A 25,670-nucleotide genomic window follows, 5' to 3' on the forward strand; every position below is an offset into this window, starting at 1 on the left:
TTGAACAGATTCAGGTGTGGTTGTTTTTTTAACATTAGTTACTTTAAATATGATTATCCCGTTTGATGGCCTCAAAAAGTTAACAGAGACACTACAGACAACTGAAAGTGGCCGTTGTTTTTTATTTTGAAAGTGTCGAAAACGTATTGCGTCAGTGTGTGTAAAGTTTACATTTGATTCTTCATTAACGTTTGTAGGATTTTGACAGGTTTGTTTGCCTTTTTTGCTGTCTGTTTGGAGGGTTATGTTTGTTTATATTATGCTTATTTTAAGATTTCGTTGTGAGGTGTACACAATGTTGTTCATAATACACACAGAAAACAAAATTACCCTGAAAATTCACGTTAGCTATATAAGCAAACATTGCAGTGACCTTTAAAATGTGTGTGTTCATTCATTCCCTAATGAAAATGGTTAATAAAAGATGGGTGAACTCGGAGGTTTTTGCATCTGAACTCTTCATAAATTAATTAATTTAATAATATGTAATCTAATATATTTGACCAATTACTAGTTGCTCTTTTCCACAACTTTAATCTAATTAACTCATCTTCCTCCTGTAGGTCGAGGCTTTCTCTCTTGTCCCGGTCCACCATGGATGTCGGAGTGACCCCGAGACGACACAACCCAGTGGACAGCATCTGCCGCAAGCTGCAGACCATTCAGAGGCGAGACCAAGAAGTTAACTCGCCCTTTCAGATTCCTAAATTCCAGACAAACAGCTACGACAGCCCTCACTCAGGCCTACGCTTCAACCTGGAGGCCATCCTGAAGAAGCGTACTGTCCGGCCTGACGACTCAGACTCTGCGTCCTCTGCGGGGATGCTGACCCCCACAGCTTCCCCTGGACCGGGGTCTTCCTGCAACACCCCTCGTGCTCCCATTACTCCAGTCAATGCCACCTATAGCATCACCAGCACACTGGGGACATTAGGCACAATAGGAGACAGGAGAACATCAGGAACCTACAGCAGGCCATTTCGGCGCAACTGCTCCACTCCGTCGGCCCAGACTGGGGACAATTACTTTAACTTTACCCCACGCTACTCCACACAGTCCCAGGGACCTGACACAGATGTAAGGACCTCAAAGATTCCAACTCCTGGGTTGTTCTCATACAACTTGAACTTCTCCTCTGATATTTCTAACATGGACAGTGAACTCGCCTACCCAGCACTCGTGGTCAAAAGACTTTCACTGGGCGAGGGTAATGAGTCATCTCCTTTTTATCTGTCCTTTTCATGTACATGTTTTGCTAGTAGTGTTTTCTTTTCTTGGGTTTGAACAGGATCTCTGTTTCCCTCCGAGCCCAAAAAGGAGAGCATGGCTGAGGTCAGTCTGATCTGCGAGGAAGATCTGTTGGACACAATTTTTCAGGCCTGTGACACACAGTGCAGAGGTATATGCTTCCCTCCCATACTGCTTTTATGCTATGTCACTTAACATTATGACATTATGGGGGGAAAATATTATGCTTGCTATACCAATCCTTGCCAATACTAGTTTTCAGTTATATTGTGCATTTGAACCAACGTCAAATGGTTTTGGTCATCCTGGTTCTCACTTTATACTGTTTGTGCCACACATGTGACTAAATGAAAATTTAGTCACATGTTTATAATTGTATGCTTTACTTTAGGAATTTTATGCATTAGTTTAAGGATTTTATGCTTAAACTATGCAGTTGTAACCAAATCTATTTAATTGGACCCTGCACATCTAGGAACCAGAATAAAGTAATTGGGGTAAAGTTGGTTTTATATTCGCACATTCATTCAGTGACAACTTGTGACAGGCTCCTTATATTGTTTACCATGGTACTTTTAATATTTGACTGAAATCACACGTAAATATGACTTTAAAACAACATTAGCACTATTTAACTGACTGTGAACAATGTTGTACTTTGGTAGTCATTGGCGGCTTGTATGATTTCACTATTTAGAATTTGAAAATAATTATTTTCTGAAGTAATATTATTAGGGAGAAATCTGAATGTGTGAATAAAAAAAAATTACCTCAATAAGAAATTATTATAGAGAGTTGTGTTTTTTTATTTATTTTTTTAGCAAGTACAACTCCTGTCGATAATACCATATGGGTATGGTTACATGACAAAAATTCCCAACTGATTCATTTGTGCATGCCTATACACAGGGATGATTATGGTATTGTTACAAAAATGCTTTTGTTGTGGAAATTAACATTTCATACCGGGTTTTTAGATGAAAAATGTGTTGTGTAATCATACCCATAATTCTTAAAACATTTAGACTATTTACATTTGCTTGAAATTACTTTCAAAACATTTTCCTAATTGTTTTTATTTGACATGCATTTTTGTGAATGAAGATTTTTAACATGAAACAGAAGTTCAAGATTTGGCGTTACCAATCTGGAATAGTTTGAATGTAGCTTGTATTAATTAGGGATGCTCCGATCATGATTTTTGGAGCCTTGAGTACTGATTCCTCATCACGGTGATCAGCCGATACAGAGTACCGATTCTGATGCTTCAAGCTTCATATAACTTTAACATTGCATAAACAGGGTGTCTGTGGGGTCTTAAAGTCTTAAAATGTCTTGCATTTCAAAATCTAAATTTTAGGCCTTAAAAAGTTTTAAAAATATTGGGTTGAAGATCTTAAATAATTTTAAACAGGTCTTAATTTTTTCATGTCAATATAAAGGTACCCAATCAGACCAACACCCGTCCAATCACTAACATTCCATCTCAACATTCCATCTAAACTCTATTTACAAGCTCTCTCTCTCTATATATATACACATATGGTTTAATTATCTTCCTTACAGTAACATTTTTTTATTTTAAATGGGTCATTAGAAAAAAATGAAATTGAAAAATTCTAATTTCATACATAAAGGTCTTAAAAAGGTCTTAAAAAGGTCTTCAAAAGTATTAAAATTGACTTGATGAAAAAATTTGGTAAGAAAAATGACCATAAGTGTAATTTGGAAACATTGCAAATGATGAAAGAACAATTCATTGTTCGTCACTAAATGGTTTGGAGTGCATATTTGATGCATTAGAAGTTAAAATGCATCTTCCTCTGCTCGTAAACCCATAAACAAACACATGCGATCACTTCACAGGCCAAATTGGTGAGTACCGATAGAGTCATAACATGTGATTATCGGCCGATACGGATCTCCGGCCAATCAATATGAGCAACCCTAGTATCAATACTGTTTAACATAATCTGAAAGCCTGAGCTTAAATAATAAAGGCTGCTCAAATAAGCTAAAATATGAATAATAATCATAAAAAGGTCTTGTGTTTAGATAAAAGTTTGCAAAGACAATACTTCTCTTTTTCTCTTTGGAGATACACTGATGAATTGTTAACCGTAAAGGTGTGTCACATTGCGATTTATATGGTCAATTATTACTGGCAAACTCCAGTGAATATTTCACATGATTTTGTTTCAAGTTAGTCACGCTGAACAAGAGAAAGCTTCTTGGTATGAAAATGACTTGTGTGAGAAGTAAAAAGAAAGTGTGTGTGTGTATTATGAACTTTTTTTGTTGCCACCCACAAAGATTACCTAAAATTTCAGTAATATAATTGCATTATAGTTTTGATATGTTATAGACTACTCTGACCTTCAACAGATTTTAGATGTTGTTCATCATCAGGTTGAGAAGCACTAAAAGAACAATACTTGTGGTTTTGTTTGTTTAAACTGAAGTAACCTCAAAGAGCATCTGAGAACATTGACTCATTCAGACCCCGCAGCAGTCAGACTTCCCTCTTCTCACAGAGAGACTTTAGACCTTCTGATCTAACCTCATTGAAGTCCTGATTTCTCCTCATGATGTCTCTGACCTGATGTGCTGTGTCTGTGCAGATCAGACCGCTTTGGGAACAAAAGTTGCTTTTATACACCACCATTCTCTAAAAATAAATGCAATGACAATTTGCTGTGTAAGGGAATGCAAAATGAGGTTTTGTTCAAGCACACTTCGAAAGAAATTAAAGTGGCAGACTTTTATGTATACTGCAGACATAGTCTTGGTGACTCAGAACAAGTAGGTGTTGCTTTGCTTACTTTGTTTTCTTAGTTTCTTTGTCGGATGGCATCTGATAAAACCTAGGTCATCTTTGACTGTAGTCACTGTAACCATAGTAACACACAACGTTATGTTGCAGGTAAAGTTTACGTATCGCATATTGTGGACTTTTTAAGACACACCACCTGCCGAAGTTCAGAGGACAGCGGCCTGGAAGAGCTCTGCAATATGCTGGACCCAGAGCGCAAGGACATCTCCATAGACCTGGACACGTATCATGCCATTATGAAGGAGTGGATTGAAGACTGTCGGAATCAGGGGTATGAAAATATGCTTGTATGTGTCTCATATTTAGACTGGCAATTCAAAGTGGATTGCTGCATAAATGTACATTTTAAATGTACGTTAAATGCACATTTCTCGTTTTGTGTCCATGAAGGGGTGTTTGAGTCCCTTTTTTTTGATTTTGGAAACAGTTTGGAAAATTTTTGCAGAAGAACAGTAAATATCTGTTTGTTGTTTAGTCCTGTTATTTTTTGCTATTGCCTTGGAAGCTGTTGTTTTGGCAATCAATGTGCGCTATGTCTTTTGTAGATGTGGCCAACTCAACCAAAGACACATTGCAGATTTTCATCAGTTTGTTATCAATCAGTTTTGATCACAAGGCCCTTCTTTGAAATATGTTCCTCATGACAACTTTTCAAAAAGATAACAACCCAACTAAAAATCCCCCTTTTTTTTGTTTAGTAAGGACTTAAAGAATGACACTCAACAGGAATCATTCAAACTACGAGACAGTTTATCAGGTGAGATCTTCCTAGAAATGTCAAAAGCTCATTGTTTATAATATTTTCCTTGTTTGTTCTTTACATCAACCACCTTTTCTTTCCCATAGCAAAGAGATCTGCTCTACTAAATATGACCTCAGGTAGCCTAGAAGCATTCGGGGGGGAAGCCTCCAGAGCTGACCTGTAAGTGTGCAAGTTGTATATGTACAACAGATTATTGTGTGGTTTATATGCTTGTTTTGATTTTATCTGTCAATCAAAAAGTGGACACACTTGAAAAGGTCATGTGCTCATGATCTTAACATTTTGGTATAAAGTCTTATTATAAAATGGTTATTTGTTAAAGTTAAAAATCAAAGTAGGTAAATGTAGAATTTGGAAACATTTGCAGGCTGTTAGTGAGCAGCCAAAACTTATTTGCTTGCACTCATTCACAACATATGAGACTAAACATGATTCAAATCTCCATGCTAAGTTCTTTTTCATTCTTTGATAAGAAGAAAGAAGGAATTTGGAAATACCTTTGCAGTGAAATACTGTTAATACCCACCCACTTGCTATCCACACTTCTAAAAGATATATTTGCAGCATGGTTTTATCTCAAATAACAAATATGACGGATATGAGAAAACAGAAGTAAAGAAAGTATTTGAGCATAGTGATATGGACATTTACCAACAAAATATTGCCAGATTTGGTAATCAGATATGCATTGTTATCCTTATGAAGTTGCACTGGTATTATAAAGATTATTTGAGACTACTGTATAAATTATGTAGATCTGGATATGCAAGTAGTACACACAAAAATCAGCCTACATGATTTCACAGGCAGTTCAGAATGTTGGTAAAGGTGTCAGTTTTCTGTTACAATTGGTTCACACATTGTCAATAATGTGATTAATACTTGAAAGTCTTATAATACTTCATTTACAGAATAATTGTAATTTTTGAGACGTAATGCAATGCTTGATTTATTCCTTGTGTTTATTTTGTGCAGGGAGACATCAGATCTGGTCTTCTGTGTCGCCGATCTGCAGCTAAATAACCAAAAGCTGCAGGAAGAGGTTCGCAAATTAAAGCAGGCAGTGGAAAACATGGAAGACACCAACCAGAAACTCATCGAGGAAAACGAAGAGCTCAAAACACAAGCTAAAATGTTCAGTACTGATTTCTTCTCTTTTCTTGATATCTGAATGTTCAATTTCCATCACCATCAGGTTATTTGAGCATAACATGTCTTTAGAGTCACTCCCATCTCTAATCCTGCAGGGGGCAGCAATTATTGCAGAAGGAGAAGATGCTTAAAGAAGAAGTTGAGGAGATGAAGCTGAGTCTCACATCTTCAGAAGAAAGCAGAGCTCAGGCCTCAGCGCAAAGAAAGCAGATGGTGAGACCCTCTCACCTCATTGACGGCTGCTCAAATGTTAATCAGTCAAGTTATGAGACTCATAAACTAATGCAAACAGATAACACGCTGTATGATCATAATGAGGTTGATAGTATTATATTAACCAAGCATATACAGTACAAACATTCAGAGTAAACAAATCTAGCTGCCGGATGCACACAATCATGCCAGTAATATTGACATTGACAATATGTGTTATTAAATCAAACACAAAAACATTATTTAACATTTGCTTTCCTATAGGAACGGGAAAACCAAAGTCTCATATCCAAGATTGCTGCTCTACAAGAGGAGGTTGGACTCAGTACATGTAATTAATCCAAATGATCACATTAAATATTCAACATTCATCTCCAATTCCCTTTTTTTCTTAAGAACATGAAAGTCACACTGGAGGCAGAAGAACTTCAGAAAAGGATGAATGACCTTTGTGACCTTAATGCTGATCTTCAGGTAGGCTCAGTTTTAGTTCACTCATTCATCATCTTATGCCCCCCTAAAAACATCTGTTATGGTGGTTAATATTTTTCTATACACTCAGGTTCAAATTCATTCATTTGATGCCATTCTGGCTGACAAGGAGTCATTAATTCAGGAGGTCAGTCCATCTTGCTTATCAGCAAAAACATTTTTCAAAATAATATCCATGTCACTCTTAATGTACAAATTAAGCCAAGTGATTTGATTAATTGCGCTTTGCCCCAGTCATTACTAGGGATTGTTAACATTATTCTTTTGGTTATGTTTATATAATCGGCAATCATACAAAATTATATTTGTCCAGTATTATAACAGAACTGTTTTCTTTCTCCTCTAGAAAAATAAACAGATGGATGAATTAAAGGTGGCCATTGTGGAGTATTCATCAGTTACAGAGGTGATCTCAAATTCTGGTTTTAAAGGGTGGTTCATACAGCAGCATTTTCAAACTTTTGTTAATGATTTTAACATTTTATCAAACACTACCCCAAGTTGTTTTTGCATGTTTACAATCTGCTTAATCATTCTTTTTGTGATGAAAAAGCATAATTTGCAACCGAATTGTAGATTGTATCAGAAAAAAACAAATGTAATGTAAATGTGCTAGACTGGAGGATAGTCTCTCTATCTCACTCCCTCATTTTTGCTGAATCAGTAGTGTGAAAACTAGTTTTATGCACGTAAACATAAAATGTCTAAAATATGATTAGTAATTGTAAACATTTTTTGCTTATTGCTTAATTGTGTAAAGATATTGTTTCACGAGAAAAAAAATGTTTATGTAATTTGTTTCAGCTGCTGAGAGCGGACAAGAACAAACTGGAGAGTCAAATGCAGATGATGCAGCCTGATGTGACAATGTAAGAATTGCATGGCAATTTAAATCTCTCATAGCAATAAAATATTGGCAAATTACTTGACCTTATTGGTGGCATGCTATTTAGCTAAACAAACATCAGCAATTCACACATGTTCCTCTGTGTGTATATGTTTCCAGCCCGGGTCTCTCTCTCTCTGTGGCCTACAGACTGAATCAGACGAGTTCAGGCTCTCTTCAGACTGAGCTGGCTCTGGCACAGAATCCCCTGGAGGTTTGTAGTGTGTTTTCAATTCCCTTGTCTATCTTTGTCCCATCCATGATTTGGAGTGTCTCTTTCTCTCCACTCCCACCAGCACTCATGTGCCGTTCTTAGTCCACCCACACTCACTCCCACTCCACTGCCAGGGAACACATTCAGTAATCCACACCCTCACTTTGCTTTCAGACTTCAGGTTTACAACGAGTGTCTACATTTTATTTCACGATTTCTTTTGTAATTTTAATAGGTGAAAACTACAATACATAATAAAATGAAAAATATAAAGGCAAATAAAATGTGTTTTATTTATTAAAAATAAATGTATTAATGTGTTTGTGCACATTTGTGCAGGGTTTGGAGCATCTGTCCACTTCTGTCTGTTTTGCATCATCTCTGGATGAGACTCTAGATCGTGAGGTTCTTCTACTTCTTCAAGGCCCTACCCCAGAGCAGCTGTCTCTGGAGTTCAAATCTCTGATCAGCAGATTGGTAACTAAACTAGCCAACTATTACACTTACACAGCTTTAAACACATTTAAGCACTCTTCACACCAAGGATGGCAATTGTTATAATAGTAAAGATTTATTTATTTAAATTGTTCCAAATGTAAAAGTTTTCCAGAGTCCACAACTGTAAATTATTTTAAAACTACATCAAAGCTGCTGCACCAACAGAATACAGTTATATTGTCTGCTTATGTGGACGCTACTATAATTATTGTTCTTTTTGATGTGAAAAGGCCTTTAGTATCATGTTAAATTCACCTACACCTATTGTGTGATTCATAATGGTGTAGGCTGTTAACAGTGTCACACATGATTTGTTGCAGAAAAGGGAATTTAAAGAAGATGGCCTGACCTTTCTCACAGCAATCAGGAGCCTTACAGAGAACAGTGACTCTCAGGAGGCCAACACTGACCTCAAGATGCAGGTGAGAAGATATTTTATACACTTAAGGCATGTCTGACAGAGCCAGGAAACATTTTGTACGTTTATGTAGATATATAAATAAATAACTAGGATATCTTGATATAGAGAAATAATTTTGAAAATCACATAAGAACTTCATTTTCTTGTATCTTTTATTAACCACATTGCGTTATTAACCACTTTGCTGGATCTGGTCCCTCTTATTGTGGGTATTCAGTGGACCGTATCAGTACGTGCGATCTTCCCCGATTGTCAACAATGCAGGCCAATATTTTTCTCACTCCAATTCCCACTATGCACAGGGCCAGTGTGTCGGGTCAAAGTAATTCTGACACACTTTAAGATGTCTTGATGAATTATGTTCTGTAAGGTTTAGCTGTAAATGTTTATTTACTGGCACACTGTGTGTTTTATTTTTTATCATTGTGCCTAGTTGTTGATCTTGTGAACTCCATGTAGGGTCTGGAGGTGCAGCTTGAACAGAGGAGGACTGACTGGACCCGCAGTCTGGAGCAGTTGGACCAGTACAGGGACTCTCTGGAGAGAGAACTTCTGAAGATGGCTAGCAACATGCGACGTTCTCGGACAGAGATTCTGCACCTGTCTGTAAAGTGAGTAGACTTAGGAGGTAGCAATACATTTTATAAGCTATGTTTTGATGGTAGATTGCTAAATATCATGATTTTCCTTTTATGTTCATTCACCAATTTCAGTAAAAATCTTAATAATCTGGAAGTTAGTGTGAGAGCAAAAGATTTTCTCAGAGAGGTTTCACTATAGTGATGAATAGAAAACTGCATGGTTTCAAAATATTTTCTACAAAAGCAGTGCTTTATAGATTCACACATTTTTTGACCTTTTTTTTAGATATAGAAAAGTTTTAGATGACATAAATAGTGAATGCCATGCCATTAGTGGAGAAAGATGATTTAACATCCAACAGTAGGGTCTGATACCACTTGGATGAATCTTTGTGTTGTCTATAATAATTATGCATTTATACAGTAATAGTGTGAACAGAGGTTCTTTTTCCACCTGGTGTTAACCTGTGTTTTCGTTGATTCGATCACAGGTAATTAGCTGAAATGCATTACTGCTCCTCCTGGTATTAACATAAAGTTTGTTTAGATGCACCCATTGTGACCATTTGTGTTCGTCGTCTTATTTCATCATGCTCTACATCACTTTTGTGGGGGTGCACAAGTACTACTAAATTTATAAACAAACCCAAGTGAATCAGAATGCAAAAGCTTGTGGATATCAACAACAATTTCATAATCATAATCTGTTTTGGAAGCAATCAGCAAATTATAGCAATCCTCCTTTTAGCACACTTTCTCACAACATGTTCTATAACATTCACGTTAAATCAGTAGAAAGAGAGGTTGTCTTGTTTTTATTTGTCTGTTCAAATGAATCCAATCAGATCTACCTCTCGACTACCTCTGGAAGTGGTCAACTGGACAAGCTCAAAACATTTTAGACCCCTGTTTACACCTGTAATTAGCATCATACATATGTGATCGGGTTATCGAAAATGTACCTTAAAAGCAGGTTTACAGCGAATGTGTGTAAAAGAATGCTTTTAGATTGCAAATGTCAATGATTTTAATGCAGAATGCACCATAGTATTTTAAAATAAAAACATTTCAGTGGAAGAATTAATGGGCAAGGCATTACCAATTAAGTCCACGTTCAAAAAAAAGCTTTTGTCAAAGTGCTGTTCCAGCTGACCCCCTCAAGCTGTTTTTGGTTCACTGAAGAGGTGTTTCTAATCTGACATAACACGGTTTTTAAGGGAGGCAGACTCAGTGTCCTGTAGATAAAAAGGCAGAGGGACTGTTGTAAGAAGTCAGGGAAGTAAAGGATTTACCTATGTTTTAAGACGGAGGCGAAGGAACAATGGGACACTGCTTGGGCCTGCGGATTGGGTATAGTATGTCTGACTTTCACTTTGTTTCACTTGTGAGGATGTGTGTGGTGAGCTGTGACTTTGAAACTAGAGCATTTTAATGTACCTCACAAGCAGTGCAGTTTTTTTTCCTCTTGCAAATCCTTTCATTAACCAAAATAATCCCTTTTTTTTTGGAGTGATTCATTTGCACTCTAACGGCTACCTCTTTTTGTGGTTTGGGTAGAGGCTCAAGTTTTATGAAGTCCATTTTTGGTCTGCATTTTTAGGGTACAAGAGCAGGAGAATCAGAAGCAGCAGTTGCGAGAGGAAGTCGATCGTCTGAAGGCTCCGCTGGACAACAGAGAGGCCAGCAGCCAAACACCGGATCACCTACAGCAGGTACTGAGCTTTTATCGAACACTTGCTTTCACTGCCTCCACATGCTTCAACATATGTGGGCTTTACAACTCGCATCGGGTTTTAGATTCAGCCTTGGGCTAAACAGAAATAAAGATTTTCGCGAGCTTCTGCAGATCACAGATGGATACTTTTACAGTCTCATTACAAGATGCCGGGAGCTGTGTGTGTGTAGGAGGCAAGTGTGGTTTGTGAGCCAGTTTGAAACTTGACTTCATCTTGAACTCCTCTCTAGAGAATAGACGCCACTGACCGACCACCCCACAATGTTCTTATGTTTAGAACTTGCCTCATGTCTTGCGTTTTATACACTTTTTAAAATTATTTTTCAGTTCAGTTTCTTTGAATATATCGCAATGCATGATGACTCCATCTGTTGGAAATCAACTAGAAACACTCGCATCATTGACTGATGGTGTTGTGTATCTTCAGGTTGTGGAAGAGCTAGACGGTCCCTCACTTGAATGGGATGAGGAATATGTGTTGTCCGAGTCTCCTCCTCTACAAGAGCTTGGACCTGACCGGGAGATGCTTGAGGAGCTCTGTTGTGATGAAGAGGAACTTCAGGCCTTGAAACAGGAGGAGGAAGAACCAACAGAGACTGTGAGTGACAAGGAGAAGATCAATGCAAAGTCTGAAGGAGAAGGTGAAGCTACACATGATTCTGGAGTGGAAACCGAGGAGCCACAAAGAGATTTCACCCTCTCTCACATGAGTCTACCAGATAAAAAATCTGAAAGAGAACCAAATGGTGAGAAATGAATTGATTTGTAGGACCATTGTGGAATTCGGTTTTCAAACCTGGTTCAAAAATTTCTAAGATAATGTCTGAAACTGCAGGATGGAAATGGAGGAAAAGTCTTAAAAGCAGATTTTTTTGAATGTTACTGCTAAACCTTGATTCAGGACAGGTATAATTGAAGTGCGTGTTTGAGACTTCAAAGCTGTCTAGTGTAAATGGCCAATTTTATTAGACAACTAGTCTGTGTCAGATTCCTTGGGCTGTATAATCCTTTTTTAATCCTTTGTGACACGGGGCAGGCAATGATCCCTAAAGCTTAAACAAAAACTGGAAAAAGCAGGGTTGCTCTAGCTCCAGGCCTTTTTTGGTTTTGCTTTCACCCCATGTTCTGCCATCTTTGGTCAGTAATGTAAAGTAAACCTTGTGACCTTGTCCCCTTCACTGCTCGTCCACCGCATGACTGCTGACTAACCAACAGAGGCATGTCACTTCATAAACCCCAATGTCTTATAATGCTGTAACTGGGCATGACATTTAGACCCATAAAACTGAAAGTTAGCCAGAAGTGAAGAAAACTTTAAAGAAATTATTATAATAGAATAGAGAATTCTTTGCAGAGATAGAGAGAAAATAGAAAGTCTCTGCACTTTTTTTAAAAGATTGATGTCGTTTTGCTCACTTTAATGCCTGCTTAAATACAAGTATTAATTACTAAATGCTCATTACTCATTTTCGAACAGTGGTATATAAATAGTCAGATTTTTTATTACGATCTTAGTCAACTTTGTCTATGACTTGATCAAAATGTATTTCCAATGGACTTCAAGTGTACTTTTAAATGTACAGTTATAATCCAATGTTAATAATATTAATATTCTATTAATAATTTTCTATTTTTGTCCACCTTATTCCAATGGTGTAACCTGTTTTTCTTGGAACACTATTCAAGTAAAATATGTTATGAATATTTTTGTGAGTCTCTTTCTCTCCATTTCAGAAGCTCCATTTGTAGGTGAGGGAGGAGAGCAGAGGCCTTGCATTTCTTTAAAGGTACATATTGGTTTCTCCCTTTTATTTCTTAACAATCAGCTAACAAATGAAATAATTATTGTCAATGTGTTCATCATTCTTATGATTGTGACACAGGATCAACCATTTACGTACACTGATATTAAAGAGTGTTTCGTACTTTTAATTTCAAAATATGCATTAGAGTGGCTTAGCATGATATTTAAAAACATGTTTTAAACATGGCAAGCCACTTTGTCATTGTTCATTGGGTGAATGTAACCGCCTGCTGCATGATGGGAGTTTTACTTGAGGATTCTACTTACTAAATGCTTGTGGGAAATTGCATGACCCTCAGAACCCACAAAGACACACTGAGATAGTACTGCACATCACACCTGAATGAACAGTCCAATTTGCATCTCAAATATCTTATAATGAATCTTTAAAAAAAAATTATTTGTTTTTCACGTTATACAGAGCATACAAAAAACAAAACACCCCTTTTCCAGGACACCAGATCTAGAAACAATATATGATCAAATGTCCATAGAGAAAATAAAAGATGAAAACATGACATGAAAATAAGACACTAGTTGCTTTTTTTTCTCATATTGTCATGTTATGTGCATCCATTTCCATCACAAGATTTAAAAAAGGTTGCCAGACCTTATAAAACATCTCAACAGACCCTTTGATAGTATGCCTTATTTTCTCCAACTTAAGATGAGACATGACTTCTCTTATCCAGTGATTGTGTTGGTGGAATAGAGTCTTTCCATTTAAACAATATCAGCCTTCTAGCAAGAAGAGAACCAAACTCTGACATGTTAATTTGTCTTATGTTGAGAGGAGTTCTCAGGGGCCACCCCGAACAATGAGAGAAATTATGATGGGTCTACTACCACCCCATATGCAAAAAAACTAATCCAATACATGTAAAGCTTCGGACATGTCCAGAACATGTGCAGCAGAGCAGCAGGAGCCTGCCAACACCAATCATATATGGGATAAACAGTTGAAGTGAGAATTATTAGCCCCCCCTTTAAATTTTTTTTTTTCTTTTTTTAAATATTTCCCAGATGATCTTTAACAGAGCAAGACAATTTTCACAGTATGTCTGAGAATATTTTTGTCAAAATTATTAGCCCCTTTAAGCTATATTTTTTTCGATAGTCTACAGAACAGACTATCGTTATACATTAACTTGCCTAATTACCCTAACCTGCCTAGTCAACATAATTAACCTAGTTAAGGCTTTAAATGTCACTTTAAGCTGTATAGAAGTGTCTTGGAAAAATATCTAGTCAAATATTATTTACTGTCATCATGGTAAAGGCAAAATAAATCCATTATTAGAAATGAGTTATTACAACTATTATGTTTAGGAATGTGTTGAAAAAAATCTTCTCTCTGTTAAACAGAAATTGGGGAAAAAAATAAACAAGGGGACTTCAACTGTATGTCAGCATTAATCTTAGAGAGTCTGACTTTAGACAAATGCAGCTGATGAACAATTTTGAATTGTATTACAGCATGACTGAGGTATATGGATGATGAGAAAATTCCTTGTATTATGTTGTGCCAAATTTCATCTGAGATTGGTTCATCTAAATCTCTCTCCCATTTATTTTTAAGTTAGCCTAAGGATGCTAAATCATGAAAATCATTCGTAAATCTTGCTTATAGTCTGTTTTTTAATGATTTACATTCAAAAATTGAGTGTATTAAAGATGGGGGGGAACACTTTTGTATGAATCATTATTTTAGAAGTATCTAAACTCTTCGTCCTTGAGGAGTCTTTCTCTCTGGCAGTGTCGAGGTTCATTTTCACTGGCCTTCTCAATCTTTTTCTGGCCACCACAGGAGAAAGACAGACTCCCAGAATGCACTGGGCCTGAGGACGCCCACGAGCAGGCTGCTCCTCTGCCTCACACCCACAGTCAGTGTGCTGGTAAGAGCTCTTCCTCTCACTGGCCTTCTCTACTAAATGCTTTCTATCACTTTAGTAGCATATAGACTGAAATATATTCATGAAATAAAACCATTTTCATGACAAAATGCATGTTTTAGGATCATTTTCTGTTGAATGTGCATGTTCAAACACACTTTCTAACTCCCTCTCCAGGTGACCAGCCTTTGACCTATGACAACCTCGAGGTCACCTCAGTCAAAGACCACGTTTTATCTAGTGAACCTTCCACCCCTATGACCTATGAGTTGGTATCTCCCTCCACAGGCCATCCTGAAGTTGGTGATTCCTTTACAGGAAGGTGAGATAAAGCACCCTGTGTGTTTTTTTAATGTGTGTGCACACATTAGATTTCCATACATAATCATTTGCTTGTGGATTTTCTCTGGCTCCCATAAAGTGCTAGTTAATGATTCACCAAAACAAAAAAATTATGGTCTACTTTCATTCGAAATGCTTCCCCACATACCCAAAGATCAAATTTGCTAGTCAAATGTGTGTCCTCTCTTCCTGTGTGTTGGGCTGTTTTGTGTAGACCTACTAAGGAGTTATTACTACTGACAGAGCCATGCTTTGCATGCTGCTCACCATGCACCTGTTTGGCCAGACTCGGACAGACGCCCCTTGCAATGCTGTACTGGAGCTCACAGAACAAAATTACAGTTACTGACAGCAGTTGCGTCCTGAAATTAAAGAAGTACATTACAGCTATTTACTGACAAACTTTCTCTTTCCTCCCGGGTCAGGACCGAGCAGCTTGTGGGCACAAACAGAGGACTCGAGGAAGAGCGTTTGACCACCGGAGCTGACATGAGTGACTTGCAGGTCAGTTTGAGGAAGCTGATGAAACTAAGGGGAAGCTTGTTGCGTCTGTAGTACTGCTAGCTCTTTCTTCCACTTCCCCTTTTGGGTTTCTGTTTCTTTCTAGTTTGCTTTTCTCTTTTGTCATGTTCCTGTGTTAAAAAAAAAACTTCCTGTTTGGTGGTCCTTTGTAGTACGAGAGTAAGCTATCATTTCTGCCGTGATCTAATGGAAAAGCCTGCAGGTGGTTGATTTGAGAGGGTTCGGGATTTCGGTAAGCAGGACTGACTTCTCATGAGAGAAGACGTGCCCCCACCCTCTTATCGATGTGATGCGCTTCGGCTTTCTGTATTTAGAATTGCTTTGCGTGAGCTGCTTTGCAAATTTATATAAGCACCTGGCATCTGACAATATGGTTTTGTTAGTGTAATTTCACACTTGCTTGTCCACGATCAGATACAAACTATTTTTAATAGTCTGCAAAGCCAATGTTTTCCACGGACATATGCACTTTGTTAATTGCCTCATTGTTGACTCGTGTATGTTGTTAGCTAATGATAAGATGTGAGATGTTCAGGTGCACTTGGCGTGCAACCAATATAAACTACTTCATCGGAGGGCTTTTCTGCATTCCAGTTCATAGAGAGTAGGCAGTGTTATACGCCAATAGATATGTACTGTACTATATTATTAGATTGTGCAATTGTGCTCTGCATAATTGAGTACACCCCATTTTGAAAATCTATATTTTTATCCTTTTCTCAGTGGAAATGGGCAATGCATTTTGGTGCATTTAAACAAAACAGATTTATTAAATGGATACATTTATTAAAATAATATTTTAGTCACCAAGCATATTTATAAATTGAAGGATAATACAATAATATTCAAACTAAATTTTGCAAAAAAAAAATGACAACCTACAAAATTTCAACTAAATTTTTAAATTTTTCTGCTTTTCTTGATTTTTCCTCTTAAATTTTTATTTTTTCTGTTCATACTTAAAAATAAATAAATAAAGAACAACTATTTTAACTTTGATTTAGAAATTTATCTCAATCAAATAAAGCACCAAATTATAATCATTTCTAAAGAATCATTTGACAAAGACTAAAATCAGGGAAATCAGATTAAATAAAAATTATTTCCCAACACAGAGATATGCAAAAATCAAGCAAAAATCTGTAATTTTAAATATTTAACAGTATTTTTCTTGCCAGGCATCTACAGAAATGTGCTTTTAAAATTTTAAATGCATTGTGTATAAAAGTGGTCCTTAACTAAGTTTGCTTTAGTACTCCTATTTTAAACTGGACATGAAGTGCCATCTGGGCATGGGACGATAACAGTTTTCAAGATATACCGTGGTTTGGAAAAGTCCAGGTCTTAAAACCACCAACATTTTCTGCTATACCGTTCCTAAGGTGTAATATTCTTTATTTATGTTTTTTTTTTTTTTTTTTTAGTTTTTTAGGACAACAGTATTTCCAACATATAAGAAATACAAAGATGCTATTTAAATCGTAAAGAAGTCATTGTTTTTGAAGACAGCAGAAGTCAATGTTTAATTTGAATTATTCAGCCTGACATGTTTAGTGTTATCAAAAATAAAATATATTTTTATTATATTTAATATATTTGTTTTTTTTACCCAGACATTTAATAAGAATATATTTTTCAACAGCAATCGCAACGCCGTGAAACTGTAATTATATTTATCCAAGGTGATCATACCGTCAGAATCTTATACCGGCCCATGCTTAGTGCCATCCATGTTTTGATCTGCCTTATTTAGCTGGCTATTCTACCAAACGACAGATTGGACGCACAGCCTTTGACGTCAACAGAAAATATGGGAAGATTTTCATAAGCCTATTTACTTTACCAAACCAACTTTGCAAAGTGCAAGCAACCAATTATTCACACATTTGTTTCTTCCCCGCTGAATGTGACTCAATCAGAACAGATCTGGTGTTGTTTGTTGCTTCTTTAATTGTTATTTTGCTTCAGTTTTATGAACTTGATGATCAAACATGCTGCTCAGGCTGTGTGTGTGTGGTTTTTTCGTCAGTATGTTTGGAACAAGTATAGCACTTTTTCACTCCCACTTGAATGAACTCTGCCAGTACAAGTGCTCTCCTCTTCCCTCCCTCCCTCCCTCCGTCCCCCTCTCTTTCTGTCACTCCCTCTCTCTCTCTCTTTCCCTGTCTTTACCATCCTCTCTCTCCCTCTACCAGCTGTAGAGCTCTCACACACATTATGTAAGTATCTAGCACTTTTCTCTCTCTGTAAAGCAGAGAGTAGCTCTTATATTTCATCTGCCATGTCGTAAGACAGGTATGGAGCTGTATGCGTGTTTTGCTTAATTGCATATGCATTTGTGAAATCTACTGTCTGTATGTGTTGGTGCTTATAGTGTCACTGGGTCATATTGCCAATCTGTTGTCATCTTTAGAGACTGGGCGAGGGACAGCTTTCTAAAGTTTCTGCAAAATCGGACAAGTGAGTATTTTTCTTTTTTAATTGATCTGTACTATACATTCGAATTGCATTGGTTGATGTATTGATTTTAAGAGTTGTTTTGTCAATCATAAAAAAGATGTCATATAATTGCGGGTATTTATTTGTGTAGGAGTCTCTTGTTGCCTGTAGCAGAGGAAGAAGAGGCCATGCCAGAGGCAGTGGAGGTGACGTCAGCTGGGGTGAACTCACCAGGTAGGAGGAAATACACCTGAGGAAGTCCCTTTCTGACATTTTGAATAGGGTTTTAGAGTGTATTTGTATTTCAGGAACAATCTGGAACAAAAAGGATACCTGTTTAAGATACATATGCGGTGCTATTTAGAGATTACGTCTGCTGTATAATGTAATAGACAGTATAAATAAACATTTATTTCGATTTTTAAAATTAGTTGGCAAGTGATGACACAAAGATAAAGCCATTTGTTTTCATTGCTGACTGATGCTTTGAATATATTTACAGAAGAAAGATTGAATCAGTGTTTACTTACTAGACAAATACTTGAAGCCTGAATTCCACCGTTCTTATTTAATTGATTTATATTTAGCTTTATAAATTAATCTTCATGCCTGCTGAATTGTTTTGTTATATTTTTGAGCACTAGTGAGCTGTAGTGTTGTTATTTTTTGCTAAAACTAAATGAATAATATGACAAGCTGAAATGAAAATTAGAAATGTTGCCTAAAGCAACTAAAATAAAAGTAGTTTTAGTGGAAGTGCTAGAATTATACATGTAAAAGAAGAAAACAGTAAAACATTACAACAATAAACAATACAGTATAAACAATAAAAATACAATAAATAAGTTGACAGATTGACATCATAGATGAGATCTACATTTATGTAAAGCTTTGAAATTAAAATGGAAACAGAATATAAAAAACAAATGTGAATTTCACATATTAGTAAATATTATAATAATGAACAATACCAGCTGCAAACTGCCTACATAAGGAGTGTACTAACTAAACTAGTACCTCATAAGAGTCATATTTGTTGCAATTTTTGGTGTCACATGAACCTGACTCTCACAACTGATTGCAGTGGAGTTTGGTGTTAAGATACCTGCAATAATCAAAGAATGAAGTATCATAGCATACAAATAGTTCAAACTTATTATTATTAATATGGTATTGGGTCTACGACAGCATTTCTCTCAGCTTATCTGCTTGGTAGCTCACTAGATTTCAAAACAGAGCTATTTTGCCTCACAAGTGTCTCCTCCTTTCTTCCTTTTTAGACAAAGACAAGACAGGCAGTAAAAAGACAGTGGTCACATCTGATTCAAACTCGACAGGATCAGCTGACTCGCTGAAGGATCCTTCTGAAAAAGTGAAAGACATGATCTTTGACCCTGCTGCCAGAGAGGATAACATTCCAACAGTTCCTGCTACACAAAGCCCCAAAAAAGACCCCCTGGCCTCGAGGAACAAGCTCAAAAAGGTAAGAGACTCTCTCGCCAGCATATATGAGCTTAAAGTATATATCGAAAAGCCAGGAGAATCCAGTCCAACCTGCTGAGCTGGATGCTTTCATGAAGTTCTTTTAATTTAAATTTAATGAGAAAATAGTTTACTATTAGTTTACTACTTGTTTACTACTTTATTCTATCAAAATTGCATCCTTGAAGGAAAACATACAGATAAAAGCTACTTTAGTGTGTACAGTAAGTTATGTATTATAATTATATTATTATATATTCAGTAATAATGTATGAAATGTTACCAGTAACTAAAGGTAAATCAAATTTAATATTTACAAACATTATCTGTTTTAGTTTCCCCACAACATATTCTTTAATAATTAATATAGAAAAGGGAATGAAAAGTATAGGTATAAAACTATCCAAAGTTATTGTGCTATTCACTATAAACAACATGTTAATGTCAAGCTTAAAATAATTGATCTAAAGAGAAACTGAAACTAGCACCATGTGGTCAATGTGCTATACCAACACTTGTGTCTCTCATTTTGCACCAATACACATGCACAGTTTCTGCATGTTTTGCTTGCTTGACATTGGTTATTTCATATAACTTTTGATGAATTCAATATTCAACAATAAATTGTGATCTTAATAATCAACATTGATAGCATGGCTTCTAATGCCCAGTAAAAAAAACTTCTATTATAAATGTGCTGAAGTGTTCGATATTTAAAGTGAAATGATCTTTTTACAGGAAATGAGCAGCATGGAAGTCATCGAGGAACAAAAAGCGCAGGAGGACGGTGAGCCTACGGTGGTCACAGAAAAAGAAGGTAGATAAATGGTCCCCGTGCCTGCATTTTTTTCTCTCATCTATATTTTTTTAAAGATGTTGGCTTGATGTCAGTCTCCTATCCTCAGGTGACACATCTGTCAGCTCTGAAAATGCCAGCGATTCCACCAAGGATGACAAGAACAGGTTATTATGGCTTGTGTACTGAATTGATATCCATACATATAATCTGATTCAAACGTGTCTTCACATGACTCACTTGACATATTCATGTTTCTTTTTAATCTGAAATTTCATATGCAGCCTGTCGCCAAGTGACAAAGAGATTGAGGTAAAGTTGTTGTTTTTTTTATTCAGTGAAAAGATGAATCTATATATTTATTTATATATATATATATATATATATATATATATATATATATATATATATATAGGAAAATAGCTATCAAAAATGTATTGAAGTTGTTAAAAATTCATAAGCACATAAAAAATGTTAATTATTAACTATTGTCTTCATATGAAGTGGCAGCATAATTGTGGAGAAGTTTAAAAGCAATCTGAATAAAGGACTACATTCCACACTAGTGAATGAGCATACTAGTATATCAGATTTCTCAGTGTGTGAAACGTTTCTATAATGTTTCTAGTGTGTTATCCTGCAGGCGGAGTTCCACCGGTTATCTCTGGGCTTCAAATGTGACATGTTTACCCTGGAGAAGAGGCTACGCCTGGAGGAACGCTCACGGGACCTGGCTGAGGAGAACGTCCGCAAGGAAGTGAACAGCTGTAAAGGTCTACTGCAGGTCTGTGTCAATTTTTGCACTCTTTGGAGGTACAAAAAAATAGAAATGCATGTTAACACTGCTCAGGACAAGAAATTCATATAATGTCCCCTTAAAAAGTGTCCTGAATTCCTCTGTTTGGATGAGTAGTGTGAACAGACCGCACTATGTTTTGTTTCTGTATATAGGCTCTTATCCCACGATGTGAGGAGGATAACCAGTCTATGGAGATCATCCATCGTGTGCAGAAGAACCTGGAGATCCTCGTCCAGTCCATGACCAGAGTGTCCAGCCGTTCAGAGATGCTCGGGGCCATTCATCAGGTTTGTTCATGCAGAGTGCTGAAATTGCTCACTAAATCCTGAGATGGCAAAGAAGCTTGTTTACTTCTCAACTTCCTTGCATGTGTAGGAGACCAGAGTGGGCAAAACGGTGGAGGTGATGATTCAGCATGTGGAGAACTTGAGGAGGATGTACACCAAGGAGCATGCAGAGCTGCTGGAGCTCCGGGAGAACCTCACGCCGAATGAGAGGTCCTTTGGGTCTCACAGTGAGAGGGGTATGTCTGTCATGACCATAAACAAAAATACTCTTTCTTGTGTCTTAATCACACGGGTATTATTTTGTGCTTGCAGATGATTTTAGAAACAAGAAACAGACAACATCAAACATTTTTAAAGTGAGTAAAGATGCATAACACATCACATTAAGCTTGTGAATACACTTTCAATGTTTATTTGTGCTGATTTTTATTTGTTTTGTACAAAGACCACTAGCCGACGTATTAGTATAGCCACCATTCCCCGCAGTATTGGAGGACAGACCCATTTTGATATGGTGAGGAGTTTATCATCTTCTAATATAGATGGTTTTGGTTGACATGAAGTGAAATATCTAAAATAAAACTGTTGCTTCTAATTCACAGTCCAAAGACATGGCAGAGACTGAGGTGGAGAGACTCTCTCGAAGGTCACCATGGTAAGTGTGTGAATTATATTTTGTGACTGCTTCTAAAAAAAACACCTGGAGTTCCTGCCTGTCACTGTTTATTTTCTGAATTGATGTTTACCCAAGAACAAAAAGTGTTCATTGGCTGATACTTTTATTAAAAGCAACTTAAAGTACATTCAAATTCGACCCTTATCAGTAGCTCTATGGAAATTGGACCCCTGACCTCTGCTGGAGTTGCGTGCTGATTGTTTTTATAACCCTGTGCATGTTTTTACGCTGCGAGAGAGGATGTCATGGTTGTGTGTCGACCGCTTTACAGGAACATGGCAGCCAAGAGGCCACCGCTAAAGCGCTTTGTTAGCTCTGGTACTTGGGCCGACATTGATGAGCCCACTCTGATGAATAGGTAAGGTCACGCGTGAAGAACTGTTGTGTACCTTCCGTCTTTCGCATTCATTTCATGTCAAAACCATAAATCCAGTGTGCCACGGAAAGGTCAAGTCATGTAGAGCAACAATGGAGGCTTTGAGCCAAGATGGTGGGCACTCAGTGCAGTGTAAACTTTGCACAGGTATGGATGTGACACAGACTCCCACTCTGAGGAGGAGCGCAAAGAAGAGTCAGCGTCGGACAGAAGGACAAGCTTAACAGAATTAGGCATCAAAATCACCTCCTTCATAATGCCAGCTAAGATGTTAGTGTACCTACCGCCTCCGTTGTTTCTCTGCTTCAGCATTTCTACAACAAATCAAGGGTTTCCTGTGAATAATTTTGCAGTCTTTTGCTCCTACAGTTAAGCTATGGAAATTGTTTTGTTTTGAATGGAGTCTGATTCCTTTTCATCACAAAATTAAACTACCACTGCATGTTTTCTGCCATAGTCGTCTGCAAAGCATAATCCAAGCAGCCTACAGTATCTGTGGTTTCAGAGAGAAATGGTTGAAAGTATTTTTTATTGGTGGACTGATGGGAGCATTTGCCAATGTACTCTGATCCCACAGTGTGCTGACACTCTCTGGAATATTTTCCCAAAAACTGGACAAGTGGTAGACCGATAAATTGAGCACAGAGCAAGATGAAGAAACCGTATGAACTACTGTTCAAACATTGTGGTCAGAAAACATTTTTCTCATCTTGATTTCTATTTCAAAAACATGCTGTTCTTTTGAACTTTCCATAAAAATGTACCATTAAAATAATAACAGTAAATTGAATAATAAATTTGAATAATTTGTCAACTATATTTAAGTTATTATATTAATATTATTATATTAAGTTTTGTTGTAATAATATTTTACATATTACAGTTTTTACTGTATTTTAGATTTTAAAAAAACTGTTTTTAAATGTTATCTCTAGTGTATTTAAATCAAAGGTAATAAAATGGCAATAAAACTCAATGCACAAAATTACAAAATTGGCATATTTAAGCATGAAAGTAAAGAAAATGCCTGTGCGTGTGTCTATCTATCTATCTATCTATCTATCTATCTATCTATCTATCTATCTATCTATCTATCTATCTATCTATCTATCTATCTATCTATCTATCTATCTATCTATCTATCTATATATATATTATTTTTTTAATTTTTTTTAGCCCATCAGTAAGACTATTTATTTACTTAAATGTGTGTACATTTATATTTATTCAGTTTTTAAATGAGTTTCACTAATATTATTGTGATATAATAATAGTAATATTAAAATGTTCATATGATTTATTTACAATACAGTTTGAATACTGTCTTTTAGTAGATGTATTACATGAGAGATTTACTTTGTTTACCAAATAAGTGGATCTAATTAGATTTGTATTGTAAACATTAATTACAAGTTAAAAATGATTTTTTTTTATTTCATATATTAAGTTTTTAGTTCTGATACTCCTAAAATCATTACACATAAATCCGCAGTTTTTTTTTTTTACAAAATTCTTAGCAGAAATGGCAAAAAATGTTATGCAGATTCTGTCTGGCCCTACTTATCGGTCTACCACTCCAGAACTACATGAACATTCACATGTGTCTTGTTTATTATGTACTTGTCAAACATTGCTTTCAGCAGCAGCTGTCATTTCTCACATTCCTCTGAATGTTCAGCATATTCTCTTCAGGTCGCCTCAGCTATTTCACCTATTCAAACTTCTGTAATCATTTGTTGTTTTTATGACCTACTTTGTATATTTTCTCATGAAAATAAGGCCAGAACATCCTCTATACAAGTTATGTGGCGAATGCTTTTAGCTAAGCCAGTCTAATTTGATGTCTTATTGATTCCTAGAGAATGCACATTAAGTATTGACAGTGAGATCACACGGTTGCTGTGTATATTGCCAAGTGTTTGTGTTCACCTGCTTGTAGAGTATGTTCTGGCCTAAGGATATACACTTTTTCTGCAGCTCTTTTCTGGTTTAGAATAACAAATTGCACATTGCCTCCTGTTACTGAAGGTATGCCATTGTAATTTTCTCTTAACTTTTATTTTACTCTTCATCCTAGTCCCACCCCCAGCCCAACCGATCACGCTCCACCCAGCCTGATGGAGGGGAGGCCTGCAGTGTCCAGAGGTGCCAGGGGGATTTGGATTTGGGTGGCCTTATTTGTAGTTCTAGCTGTTCTACTGGCTCTGCTGGCAAGTCTGATGTTACAGCCTGCAGTAGATGCAGCACCTGTGGGCACCGGGGACTCCTGGATGACCATCCAGCAGCTTCTGTGGCCCTATACTGGGCTGAGGCACAACGGCCAGCCCCCTGTGTGACACCAGGGGGTCGGTAAGGCTACAGTAGCCAGTATTGAGAAAAACTCCTCTGGCTGCAAGAGCTGTAATGCAACACTGCTGCCTGTTCTTCTAACAGAAACTCTTTGTGACCATTTCTTGCTGAAGGTAAAGAGAAATGTGGGCGTCTCGAGAAAGATTTGCTGAAAACTACAGACTGCTTGGATGCTGTGTATACAAACCGCTGTGTTGGCCACGTATGTTAGAGACATTATATGACACACGGTGGACTGCAAAAATGTGTCAGGTGCCTGAAAAGGCTGCCGTTTTTAAAACCTTTGAAATAGATCAGTGTATTTTTATGGGTTGTTTGAAAGAGTATTGAGACTATTGAGAGATTTTTAAAAAAATATTTTTTTGCTTTTTTGTTAATTTATTGTTTTACAGTTTTATGCAGTAGATTTTTTTCTGATTATCATTAATTGTTACGAACACTTTTTTTAATCCTCATGAAATTGTTGGTTTGATGTTCACTGTTAAAAGTTCATACATGTCTGTATGTTCCAAAGAGGGGGGAGAGAAATTTTGCACAATAAAGAAACTGATCCAAATCATCTCACTTTTACACTGCAGGAAAACAAGCTAAATGAATCATGACCCATGAGCAGTATTGTGCAAGTTACTGCAAAAATGTAATTAATTACTAATTACATTAATAAAATAGCATTTAATTACTTCTCTAATGTCTGAAAAGTAAAATAATTACTCCATTTAATTGACTCAATATTACTTAAAAATCATATGAATCGCAAAGGAAATAAAAAATTAAATCTGAATCAAACAGGATCTTCTAGCTTTATTAAAAAAAAAACAACCACCAAAGTGTAATAAAATGTTTCAAAGTAATGCCACCATATTGTCAATG

At 36.6% G+C, this 25,670-nt stretch overlaps 1 protein-coding gene across 1 annotated transcript; it reads left to right on the plus strand.

The window, feature by feature from the left end:
- Positions 1-594: 594 nt before the first annotated feature.
- On the plus strand, positions 595-25,488 carry lrmp (lymphoid-restricted membrane protein). Its single transcript, XM_056455710.1, has 36 exons — positions 595-1,207; positions 1,289-1,399; positions 4,172-4,352; positions 4,780-4,838; positions 4,928-5,003; positions 5,820-5,978; positions 6,092-6,209; positions 6,474-6,524; positions 6,606-6,683; positions 6,772-6,828; positions 7,048-7,107; positions 7,506-7,570; positions 7,708-7,801; positions 8,141-8,278; positions 8,620-8,721; positions 9,180-9,331; positions 10,902-11,013; positions 11,464-11,782; positions 12,771-12,823; positions 14,648-14,735; positions 14,910-15,054; positions 15,500-15,578; positions 18,010-18,056; positions 18,187-18,269; positions 19,316-19,518; positions 20,256-20,334; positions 20,423-20,480; positions 20,598-20,625; positions 20,957-21,097; positions 21,265-21,399; positions 21,488-21,635; positions 21,712-21,755; positions 21,845-21,913; positions 22,002-22,054; positions 22,347-22,433; positions 24,529-25,488. The coding sequence occupies exons 1-36, from the start codon at positions 595-597 to the stop codon at positions 24,785-24,787; spliced, it is 4,344 nt and encodes a 1,447-aa protein (XP_056311685.1). The 3' UTR covers positions 24,788-25,488.
- Positions 25,489-25,670: the final 182 nt, after the last annotated feature.

Source organism: Danio aesculapii, chromosome 4, assembly GCF_903798145.1.
Source record: "Danio aesculapii chromosome 4, fDanAes4.1, whole genome shotgun sequence".
Taxonomy (NCBI): Eukaryota; Metazoa; Chordata; class Actinopteri; order Cypriniformes; family Danionidae; genus Danio; species Danio aesculapii.